At 42.5% G+C, this 12,942-nt stretch overlaps 1 protein-coding gene across 4 annotated transcripts in view; it reads left to right on the top strand.

The window, feature by feature from the left end:
- MMP17 (matrix metallopeptidase 17) overlaps positions 1 to 12,942 on the top strand; it is a 225,787-nt gene that overhangs the window by 187,262 nt on the left and 25,583 nt on the right. For 3 of the 4 annotated variants that reach the window (XM_068243451.1, XM_068243453.1, XM_068243454.1), the window contains 3 exons: positions 2,694 to 2,870; positions 5,202 to 5,343; positions 12,752 to 12,834. In XM_068243451.1, coding sequence (XP_068099552.1) covers positions 2,694 to 2,870; positions 5,202 to 5,343; positions 12,752 to 12,834 — 402 coding nt within the window. The remainder of the gene's footprint in view (positions 1 to 2,693; positions 2,871 to 5,201; positions 5,344 to 12,751; positions 12,835 to 12,942) is intronic. The other variant, XM_068243452.1, reaches the window with a different exon arrangement.

Here is a 12,942-nt window from a genome sequence, read left to right as displayed (position 1 = left end):
TAGTCAGAATCACCGGTGTGTTCCTCTGAGTGGGAAGGCAATGTGCTGCCTTTCTTTTGCTGTTTACAATGATGGACATTGGAAACTCTTGAGGGCCACATACAATAGCAGGGAAGGCCACATTCAGCCGGCGGGCCTTATGTTTGACACCTGTGGTTTAATCAATAATTTCTACCAAGATTAATAAAATGGGATAGGTGTGAAATATTTTCTCATAATGACAAATATAGACCAATGACAGGTATACAATTTAAAGTAAACTAGTGTCTACCAGATTGTTTTATTATATTGATATATGTCCAGCAAACATCATCCCCTGTGATATATTGGGAATGATAGAGTATGATTTATATGGCAATTAAATGTGTCAGAAACATGGGTTTTTAAAAGCTCATACAAATGGGTATAGTGTAAAAGAGCTCTAACTCAGGGAGGGCAGGCTGATGACATAAGTCAGTAGGCGAGGCAGTAAAAAAAGGGCGCATATGGGTAGTGGACAAAAAGGCCGTGGCCATAGACTGCAATGCAAAATATCGGCTATTGAGCGCCCGACAGGAATTGTGGGTGCCCGAGAAATAGCGGTTGCAGGGATCGTGTTAACAAAAGTTTTAGTTTACAGAATAAAGTTTATTACAAATTATCATTTACAAGTTCATTTTAACTTTGTGGTTTACTTATTTTTTCGTTTTTAAAATTCGCTTATAGGAGCTTTTACTTATTTTTTCCGTTTTTAAATTTCGCTTTCAGGGCTGTAACAAGTAAATTTTCGTTTACACTTAATTTATCATTTAAAATTAGTTTTCCTACATATAATGCTTAAATATCGTTTTCAACCTTGTTCTATTAGAAATACATCGCTTTTGGTATTGACTTTGATTTTTACACTTATAATGGGTTGATTATAGTTTTATTAACTTACTAATATATCGCTTTTAATATTACCGTTATTTTAAGATTTTTAATGCCTTCGTGATTGTAAGGCTATCTATTCTATTATATATATATATATATATATATATATATACCTTTTTCTCTTTATAATAGTATTAATGTGTACGTGATTTTAAGGCTATTTATTCTATTACAAATATATAAATTATTCTATTCATGTTATTTATAGTAAAGTATTTTAAGGATAAATAAATTATTGTTTATATGCGTGTATGGGTGTTTGTACAGTGGGGATGGTTAGGGTTAGGCACCACCAGGGGGATGGTTATGGTTGGGCACCCCCAGGGGAGATTTAGGGTTAGGCACCACCAGGGGGTGGTTAGGGTTAGGCTCCTCCAGGTGGGTTTTAGGGTTAGGCACCACCAGTTGGGTCTTAGGGTTAGGCACCACCAGTTGGGTCTTAGGGTTAGGCAGCACCAGGATGTGGTTAGGTTTAGGCACCACCAGGGGGGTGGTTAGGGTTAGGCACAACCAGGGGGGTGGTTAGGGTTAGGCACCACCAGGGGAGTCTTATGGTTAGGCACCACCAGGGAAGTCTTAAGGTTAGGCACCACCAGGGGAGTCTTAGAGTTAGGCACCACCAGGGGAGTCTTATGGTTAGGCACCACCAGGGGGGGTCTAGGGGTTAGGGATAGGTACAGGGAGGGTTCAGTGTGAGAGTAGGGTTAGGTATAGTTACAGTACAATATACACCACCAGGGGGTGGTTAGGGTTAGGTACCACCAGGGGGGTCTAGAGGTTAGGGATAGGTACAGGGAGGGTTCTGTGTTAGATGGGGGTTAGGGATAGTTACAGCACAATATATGTAATATATACAAGTTATTAAATTATGTATATTTACACAAAGGGGGGCCTAGGGGTTAGGTATACAGTAGGGATAGGGATAGATCTGTATGAGCCTACAGTTAGGTATAATTGCAGTAAAATAATTGTAAAATCTACCATTGTATTACTATGCTTAATACAAGTGTAAATATCGTTTTTTGTTATAGACGCTATTTGATGTTTCATTTCAGAATTCGTTTGTTGTTATAGACGGTATTTTGCCATTTAATTTCCGTTTATCCAACCTATTTAGCACTACCTTTTCATTTACAAGCTATAAACAAAAAATATTGTTTTACATTACAACTGATATTTTCGGCTATATTCCGCGCCCTTTTTTCTAGGTGCCCTTATTTGATACACGCATCAGTAGGTGTGTGGGTGGTACTAAGTAAAGGGAACCCTCACAGTCAAGAACTCTGCATTGCTTCTATATGTAAACTAATATCTCCCCAACCTGTTATTTTTAAAGTATCACTAAATTACTTTGGCTTGCCTAAAAAGGCCACCAGCAGTAAGCAGAACGTAGCTGCTGTCTCACTCAGTGGGGCAGCGTGTATTGCCTTGTAGCGGACTGACTGATTTGTATTTTCATGTAAAATGTTGAATCTACAATCGGTTACATACTTTAGCTAAAGAGGGAACAATGTGAGGTAGTTCTGCAATTCGAAACTCTAGCCATAGCCAAAGTGAAAGATTGTTAGTTGTGCCACCGTAGTGATGATGCCACTGCTACTTAAAAAGCAGATTGCCGATAGCAAGACTCTTTTTCTAAGATTTGTTTTATATGAGCAGAAATCATCTGGAATTATATGGTTCAATTTACAGCATGAATTATAATTATACTTTAAATGCTTGGTTTCACATAAACTAACCACGTGAGAACTCACATCTTCCTGTTTAATCTTTGTCTCCAGATGTCAATGGAATGGACCTGTTTGCAGTAGCGGTACATGAGTTTGGCCATGCCATTGGCCTGACGCACATTTCGGATATGGAGTCAATAATGAGACCTTACTATCAGGGACCAGTGGGTGACCCCTTGAAGTACAATCTGCCTTTCGATGACAAAGTTAGAATATGGCAGCTCTATGGTGAGTTTTCTTTTCATAGTACTTTCTTGACTGTTGTTTTTGCTAGTGTTGCTGCACATTAGCAGAATAATTAATTGCAGAATCAGAATCATTTATTTTTCCAAGTACAAATGGAAGGTTGTACCTGTAATTGGTTTTGGCTCATACAAATGTTTCCATTGTTTTGAACCTTTAGTAAGGCAATGAGCTAGATGCAAAATGCAGTAGCCAGTAGCATGGGAAAATCATTTATTGGTGGAATATATAAAGCAATTGCTGTTACCAAAAGTTGCTTGTTGATTTTACTGATTGTTCTATAGTAAAAAAAAAAAGAGAAAATGCTTCTTAGGATTCTCCATTTTAACTGTGTCTATCTTGAAGCCAATCCTGATTTAATTTCCTCCCTTACTTTCCTCTGCCTGATTGTGTATGCATTGCTTGCCCTCCCCCAAGTCTTCAGGCACTCCCACCCAGCTCTGCAATAGTGCATTGTCTCAGCATGAGAAATATTGGCCAATCAGAGAGGAACAGAGATGGAGGGGAAAACAGGAGGGAAAGAGGCTTCAGCCAATCAGGCTGCATTAGAGGAAAGTAAAGAAGCAAAAAAGACAACCCAGCATGCCCTGCAACTTCCTTTGTGCGGCAATGTACCGAATAAGTGTCAAGTAAACTGGGGAATGATCATTTATCAACAACAAAAGTAATAGTGATTTTTAACTTTTGGATTGCCTAGTTAGCATCTTTATTACTTGTTTACCAGATAAAAATAAAGAATTGATTTTTGATTTTATGCCCAACAGTTACACTTTAAAGGGAAATTCTGTTTTAAAACAAATTATCTGCTATTGTGACGCCAAAGTGGCACACGATCTCCAAACTACCAATTGCAGTATGAATCCATGTGGATTATTATTATTATTTATTGTATTTTTAAAGTGCCAACATATTAGGCAGCGCTGGACATTAACCCCCTTGGCGGTAATCCCGAGCTGAGCTCGGGGTATGCCGCCGGAGGTCGCCGCTCAGGCCCTGCTGGGCCGATTTTCATTCTGTAAAGAGCAGCACACGCAGCCGGCACTTTGCCAGCCGCGTGTGCTGCCCGATCGCCGCCGCTCCGCGGCGATCCGCCGCGTGCAGCGGCGAAAGAGGGTCCCCCCAGCCGCCCGAGCCCAGTGCAGCCGGAACAAACAGTTCCGGCCGGCGCTAGGGGCTGGATCGGGCGGCTCTGACGTCAGGACGTCGACTGACGTCCATGACGTCACTCCGCTCGTCGCCATGGCGACGAGGAAAGCAAAACAAGATAGGCCGCTCGTTGCGGCCTATCTTGTTACTTTCGATTGCCGGAGGCGATCGAAAGTGCGGATCCGGAGCGCCCTCTAGTGGGCTTTCATGCAGCCAACTTTCAGTTGGCTGCATGAAATAGTTTTTTTTTAATTTAAAAAAAACCCTCCGGCAGCCTCCCTGGCGATTTTAATAGAACGCCAGGGAGGTTAAATACATACAATGATACGAAGGATTACATTAGCATAACGTAACAAGGTTATAAAACATATGACAAAACTGTACAAGGCAAACAGTACAAAATACATGATCATGTTATTTTGGGCTGGTTAGGTGGGCCCAGTAATACAAGTCATATTACCTTGTATTACTATAGTACTACAAGGATTCAGTGGTAATATGTAGATCATGCATGCGGCTGACAGCCACAGGCTGTGGATAAAATTATCGAAATCAGGTTGGGTGAAAGTGTGACACGTTTTTCTCCTTTTGGTGTTGGCATTTTTGGGGGAGAGGGGTTGTTCTTGTATCCATTTGTTTGGTGGAGGTTTTTTTGGGGGAAACTGGACTATCTGTTGGATATTATAAAATAGCTCAGCTGGATAACATACTGTTTTCCATTGATGTGGGATTTGAGCCCTTTGACACAGTAAAAGGTAAGGAGTCTTTGGGCAAGGCTCCCTAATGATCCTGGTCGCCCATGGAGCGTCCTTAAGTGGCTGCAGCTCTGACGCTTTGAGTCCGTCTGGAGAAAAGCACAATATAAATGTTATGTGTCTTGTCGAAGGTTACTAGAGTTTGTATACACAAATTCACATGTAATTTATGATTAAGCATCATCTACATTTGCAGTAATATCTGCAGTCCGTCTGATATAGCAGTTTGCTTTGATCCCAATCCTTTTCAGATGAAAGTCAGAAGATGCACGCAAGGTCAGCTTCTTAACCGGAGAACATTGTTCTAGGAAATCCAATTACTGTGTGAAATTATTAGCTTTTCTTTTTATGTCTGGGTGCAGTGTTTGTGAAATTAGTTTTTGAGGAAGACGCTGTGTTTTATTTTCTGTTCCAGTGTCCCACATGGCCTCTAATCCTTCACCCTCTCTTACCTCAGGAGTCCGCGAGTCTGTGTCCCCTACAGCAAAGCCAGAAGCCTCCGGAGCTGAAGATCATCCATTTCTGCCTGATCTGCCGGAGAACCGTTCTACCATCCAGTAAGATGTCTCTTGTTAAACACAGATGGCTTCCTGCCTGTTGCTGTACACCAACAGCTTCTTATAGCTTCTCCTAGCAAAAGGCAAAGAGGAATGAGCAAAGTTCAGTAACCCACAGCAACCAGATAAATCGCTTTCATTGGCCTGCTGTTTGCTGACTGCATATACAGTAAAAGGGCCCATTCACACAGTGGATCGTAAAATACTATTGAAACGAAATTGCTATTGTTTTGCGATAGGGATTTTTTTTTTGTGTTCTTAGCATATTTTTACTAGATTTTTGAGCCATTACGATTCACAGTTTTAGAACATTTCAATTGTGATCGCTTTAAGATTGCGAAAAACACTGCATGCACCTCATTTTCGTTTATCGCGAATCGCGATCACTGTTATATACTTTTAATTACATTAGCACTTTGCAAATCACTAGTGATCAACAACGATTCGGCGAGTGGCAGTAAACACCTGCAAATCGCCCCAGTGTGAATGGGCCCTAATAGGGTTAATGCACTCTGTGCACATTCCATTTTACTTATTTACATCTGTTTTTAGATTTAATATACTGCTTTTATGTTTGTTCCCCGAAGCGGCTAAGTTTGTTGTAATTCATATGGCGTGGTTACAATGAAAACAGCAGGCCCATGGTGCATTTTTTAATCAAAGGACTTCTCATATCTGATTAGTAAGCAAGGGTTCCATTGAGAATGTTATTTCAATTATCATAGCTTTACCAGTGCATAAGTATTAGGGTTTTAAATTACAGATAAACAAAATGGATGAAGAAAGAGGAACCCTGATTTGTATTGGCAGAATATAGTATAGCATACCTCCCAACTTTTTGAGATGAGAAAAAGGGACACTTAAGCCACGCCCCTGTCACACCCCTGGCCACACCCCCACCACGCCTATAGTCACGCATACCATAAAAATTTCATAAGGAAAATATATTGTTTTATAATTCAAACCACACTGGTCCTTTCTATTCTGGTTAATTTTCCTTCATAATAACATTTTAAAATTAGTAATATATCAATTTAAAGGCTGGGAATAACGTTTAGAGTCAATCAAACACATTTTTAGTATAGAAATGTATATATGTATATAGAAAGAGGGACAAAGTCCTGAAAGAGGGACAAATCATGGTGAAAGAGGGACAGAGGGACAGGGCTTCAAAAAAGGGACTGTCCCTCCGAAAAAGGGACAGTTGGGAGCTATGGTATAGGCCCATAAACAAGAAAGCAAAGTGGTTGATAAAAGCACTGTTAACTGTTCAGATATGCAAGCTGCATAGGAGACAGTGAGTGAGCGCCCAATTACACCGAGTGACAGACAAGATACACAGACACTTCCCTATTACACTCCACTGCTGCTTCTCTTATTGTGACATCATTTAAACCTTCCTGTGGATTAAGGCTGAATGTGGTTCTAGGTAAGGTGCCAGCTTACACTCCCATGCCTACCACCAAAGTTTTTTTGGTAAGAGACAAGTGAGAAGCCGTGACAGCCATGCCATTCTTACTTACTATGCCCCAGGCATCAGCCTTAGTTGCATTGTGGATAATCTGTCTCTGACTCCCAAGAGATGGAAAAACTTGATATGAGCACACAAAAAAAAACCTTCTATGAAGTGTCCTTCCCCAGGCAAACTAAAATGAGCAGGTGCTTTGTGCAATTTCTAGGTATGGGCCACCTAGGCATGTGCCTTTGCCACCCCTTAGTGGTGAGAAAGGGCATTGCAGCTGTTTATTTTTTGTTGCTACTGTCTGCACAAGACCTAAACAATAGTCCGCATTTCATGTATACATGTATGCCAATGTGTGAGTACGTATTGGCAGATGTGATTGCATGTGTGTCTGTAAAATAGACATTATATATATATATATATATATATATATATATATATATATATATATATATATATGTGAGTGCAAGTGTACACATTCAGAAATTTGTATGCAGTTGCATAGCTACAGAGCCATGGGCCCCAGCTAAAATTCTACACAGCAAAAAGCAGAAATAAAAGAAAGAAAAATCAGAATTCCTCATGAGGAGATGAACTAGCCTAAAACCTGTCAGCATGAGGTTCAGAGCCATCAGATTAAAATACCTACTGTATTGCCTCCTAGACCATACTCGATCCCTCAAGTGACAGCGTGAGGCTGTACAGATGCGCTGCTAGACTCAAGGCTAGCGACGTATTTTGTTGCCATTAGGGGCGAGGTTGTCTGTGGAAGCAACGTACAAGAAGCATCATGGATTGGACGGGGTGAGCAGGAAGACCAATGATCTTGGCCAGCACTTGGTCGAGTGGATCCACTGAGTTGATTGCGGAGGCATCAGAGGCTGCTTTTCTCACGTTAGAATCTCTGCAGAGGCGATAGTTATCGGCAGCCTCGGCTGAGTTTCATCTAGCGTCTTGAGTTTCATCCTCTCTCTTATAATGGATTATTTTGTTGACACCGTGGTGGACAATTTATTTTAGAGTGTGAATTACTGTTTGCCTCTGTTTCTATACAGCAGTCCTTCATGAGATTATTTCTCAGTCTCACTGGTATGCCTGCAGAATTCCCCATAAATTGACCTGCGCGTTGTTGCACAGGGAATCTTTTATCTGTAGTCCGTCTTGTATAAGGTTCATTTTCTTGCATCTTTGCAGAAGAGAAATGTCACGATTGAGCCATGTTTTCTTGTTTGTCAGCTTGTCCTTGGGTGGCTATATGTATAGTCTTCCATTATAAGGTAGCCAAGTTCCTTCCACTTGTAGCATCAAAATAGGGGCCTGAGTTCAAGATATGATGCTCTTTTGATTTGCACAAACAGTAGTTTCAAGTACCACTAGGGAGACTACAAAGGCGAATCATAAGGAGAAAGCAAAATAAACTGCAGAAGCTGTACCAAGAAAACATCAATTTATGGATGCAAACAGAAGAAAGTAAAACTCCCACTCCATCTACCACCTGCGACCTCAATGTCAGACCAGAATCAGAACAAAACCTACGCCATCATAGAAAGAATACTGGCAGTGGAAAGACAACACTTCATCTAGGACTAGGAGTAATCAATATTTTTTGAACGCAGACCTTCCTAACCTGACATATCTTCTGTTCAAAGGCTTGTCCTTCTACCCAGACACCAAAATGGATCATATACAACCCTCCTTAGATATAGAAGTTTGCAGACTAAAATAATTTTCATACAGGAGGGAGAGCTACCCAATAGTGATAAAATGTGACAAAAAGAATTGCAAACGCACATCTCTGTCAGGACAAAACTGCAAACTGGACATCTGCCAAAAGTACATCAGGCAGACCCATTTTAACAGACAAGACAAGACAAATAAAATGTATATTGCGCTTTTCTCCTGGCGGACTCAAAGCGCCAGAGCAGCAGCCACTAGGATGCGCTCTATAGGCAGTAGCAGTGTTAGGATGGTCTCCTACTGAATAGGTGCTGGCTTACTGAACAGGCAGAGCCGAGATTCGAACAGGTATGAATGCTTTATGATTGTCTTGTTGCTCCCCTTCTATGTACTGCAGACCTCCTCCCTTTGAGCCGGATCATGCACAAGGCAAACCTAGGCAGTTGCCTAAGGCCTGGAGAAAGTCTAAGGGCCCACTAAATCTTACTAAAAAGCCAGGTGACCATCAGTGGTTGGTAAACACTGCAATCTTGCCTAGGGCCCCATTGTATCTTATTGCTCCCCCCCCCCCCCCCATTCCATGAGCAGGTTCTTCCTTTCATGTGTACCCATGTACAGAAGTCCTTCTCCTATATGTACTGCTCACCTGGATAGCAGCACCCCTCCTCCATGTGTTTCTCTACAATTACAGCCTCCTCTTTCGATTTATACATGCATTGGGAGAGGAAGAGCAAGCGCTACCTCTAAATATATCAGTTTTTGCAGTGAACTTCTGAACACCATTCTTTCTTGCTTGTAAACTGCTTTGAACGATTATTATATCAATCTTTTTAGCTTCTGTAAAGACTGTCACGGTTAGTGCTGAAATTTAATTTTAGTGTATTTCTACACCTCACATTGGGCTAAGTCTAATTCACTTTTTCTAAGTTTTCTCTAGGTGATATTTTCACATATCAATAAAATGCCTTTCAAGGTACCAGCAAGTAGGACACTATAATAGCTTTGGGAGCAGGGGCGTAACTAGAAATCACTGGGTCCCCCTGCAAAACTTTGTATGGGCCCCCCTCCCCCTGCACACTGAATAGGGACTGTCTACAAATCTTTGTATGACTCATTAGCAGTGGCTGAGCAGATGCAGTCATTAGAACAATTGTGCAGAGAGCAGAAAGTTTTTTTTCCTTGCCCTTAGTTGTCAGTCTCTCAGAACTGGGCCCCCTGTGGCTTCCGGGCCCCCTGCGGCTGCATCCCTTGCAGGGTCTATTGTTGCGCCCCTGTTTGGGAGTATCTTTTCACCCCAACTTTCTGGTACTTTTTCAATTGCAGAGTGCTGAAAAGTGATTTTAAACAGAAGATAAACAATTATCTCCTAGGAGAAAACGTAGAAGGGAAAAGTGAGTTAAATCAGGCCCACTGTTTTAATGATAATGAACATACCATCTCTTAAAAGTGATTTTTTTAATATTAACCAAATTATAATTATGTACAGCTCTTTTTTGTAAGATTTTTTTTATTGATTTTAAGGCATAAAAATGGTACAACAGCTCCTTCCACACACAGGTGGAGTAGTGATAATAGAGATGACACCCCAATGGACATCCTCGCAGCCCTCACCACATCCCACCCTCCTCCCAACCCTCAGCCGTCACCCCCTCCTCATTAACAATCATAACAGTGTAAAAAAAAAGTAAAGCTTACATGATGGTACATTTGTTTTAGATATTGCACATTTAACTGGTTCTCAGCTTACACAGCTCTTTATATTGAACTTTAAAATTATATATCGTCACCTATTTCTTATGGGGTTCATCAACTAAAAATCACACCAAAATCTAAGGTCAATTGGAAAGCAGAGCCAGTTAACATTCCAGAATGGTTTGGATTGTGCAGAGGAATTACATCCAAGGAGGACTTACATGTCCCCACATACACTAAACCGGTTGGAATTCTGGGAGAGCACTAATGCCGGCTCGATTATGCCGCTGGATCGATTCCCACTCGGGCGATTCTCTTATCTTCTGCTCGTTTTCCTTATCTTTTTCCATTGTCCCACCTGCGGTATCGATTGCGGAATCGATCTGGTGGGTGATCGGACATGTCGGAAATTATCAATTAAGCCATCTAATGGCTCAATCGAGTTTGCACCGTGTATCCCCAGCATTCACTGGCGTAGGAGCAGGGGTCGCAGCAGTCGCACTGGCGACGGGGCCCGCGATCTCCTAGGGCCCGTACCGGCCCCTGCTCCCCGCATTCTCCTCTGTCCCCAGGCCCTCCGTGACAGACGCTTAGCTCCGCCCCCAAATCGCAGGTAGCTCCGCCCCCAAATCGCGGGTAGCTCCGCCTCTCACAGGATCGTTCCTGTGAGTTGCTTGATTCTTTCACCGAGCCCTGCCCCTGCAAATCCCATTGGCTGGCACAGCAAGGACAGAGCATGGGAGAAGATGGAGATGAGCCAAGAGCTCCCTTCCCCCAGGCAAACAGAGCGGGAGGTATGAGAGCTGAGTGCTGTCTCCCTCTTTATTTCCCTGTCACTGCTTATCAGCCTTTACTGTATCCAGAGCCCGCAACAGTGCTCACTAACCTTCCTCCACCAGACCCCTAGTAATTTCCTGTCTTTCTATCCACCCCCCAGAATTCTCACTAGCCCCCCCTCAACCTCTCTCCCCCAGACTCCTAATAACCTCCCTCACTCCCCCCTCAATATTCTTCACCCTCCCTTTCCCAGACTCCTAACTGCTCTCCCTTCTTACTCCCCCGACCCCTAATAACCCCCCTGTCTCTCCTCACTTCCCCCTCAATATTCTTCACTGTCCCCCGACCCCTAATAATAGCTCCCCTCTCTCGCCTCACTCCTCCCTCAATATTCCTCATCCTCCCTTTCCCAGACTCCTAATAACCCCCCTGTCTCTCCTCACTCACCCCCCCTAATAACCCCCCTTTTTCTCTTCATTCCCCCCTCAATATTCCCCACCCTCCCTTTCCCAGACCCCTAATAATCCCGCTCTCTCTTCTCACTACCCCCTCAATATTCCTTACCATCCCTCCCCCAGATCCAATGCTACCGGCGTCACATGGTGCACACGCCTGTTTGCTGAGGACACTGGCCTGCAGTGACAGCTATATTGGCCTGCAGGTGACAGCTATATTGCTGTCTGCTTCCACATCACTTGAAAGAATACATAGGGCACTGGCAGAGTAAGTATGGGGGGGGGGGGGGGGGCATGTCCAAATTCTGCATCGGGGCCCTGAGGTCTGTAGCTACGCCACTGCCAGCATTAGACTGTCTTCCACTCTGTTCTATAGTTTCTTAGTTATCTTTCTGACTCATTGAAGAAGCCTCAATAGAACAAGAGAGTTGAGAAATATTAAAACTTTTCCTGCTGTTATTTTTTTGTAGTGTTTAAAAGGAATACATTACAAATGCTATTCTTATGCAATAGTCAGGCCAATGAAACTTCAGAAAGTCCTCCTGTAATCATAAGCTTGCAGAACAAGACCCATTGTCACCAGCGACTATTGTCGGCGTCTTCGCGATAGCAGTTGGAGTCGATGAGTCTTTAGATCCTGACGGTTTTGAACACACACACAGTAATCATTCCCTTTTATCAGCAGAAAGGAAATCATTGTCGAACTGAATGGCTAAATGGCTGGTCGCAAAGCCTTGACAGCAAGCTGGGAAATCTTTGTGGCCATTGCCGTAGATTGGTATCATTTGTAAATTCTCATGTTCAGCCCGTTTCCCAGCCACCGCGCTAGATCTTTATCTGAAGTGTTTGCTGAATTCTGGAGTGTGCGGCAATTTCAGAACTAATAGGAAAAAAAATAAAGATGGCCACAATGGTCACAACCATAATAGGATTAGATGATAAGTAAACATCCACACGCCGGCTGTCAGGCAAGGCGGTTCCGATTATGTTTGTCAGTCTCAAATACAATTCACACTTCTCATCAATTTTGCAAACATTTTCATGCTTGATGGGAAGCGCTGCGCGGGTGATGCTTCCGTCTTGCGCGTTTATCTGCCCTCTTGGTGACTCAGATGAGATAATGAACACAGAGAGCGCACAATGGCTGCAATTGAAAATAAGTACTTGCATTGTGCGGACCCAAGCTGGACTTGCTTTCATGTGTGATTGCACCTGGGTGCACAGCTGTCACAGTGGAGAGACTCCAAGAATTTTAAGTAAATGTTCCCATCACTGTCAGAAAATATTGACATTCCTCTGTTTTATATTGTATTTCTTTTCTCTCTCTTTCTTTCTTATCAAACAGACTAAGAAAGGATGAGCCTGACAGGTGTAACACGCATTTTGACGCAGTGGCTCAGATCCGAGGAGAAGCCTTCTTCTTTAAAGGTAGGATGTTATGTGATTTGTTTGCACAGTAGTAAGAGATAATATCTCAGTGTTGTGGGGTTGTAGAGTGATATGCCTGATATATGAGTGACTACTTTTCAGGCTTTG

Source organism: Hyperolius riggenbachi, chromosome 1 (assembly GCF_040937935.1).
Source record: "Hyperolius riggenbachi isolate aHypRig1 chromosome 1, aHypRig1.pri, whole genome shotgun sequence".
NCBI classification, from domain to species: Eukaryota; Metazoa; Chordata; class Amphibia; order Anura; family Hyperoliidae; genus Hyperolius; species Hyperolius riggenbachi.
Note: the sequence above shows the minus strand (reverse complement) of the source record. Positions and strands in the feature narration are given on the sequence as shown.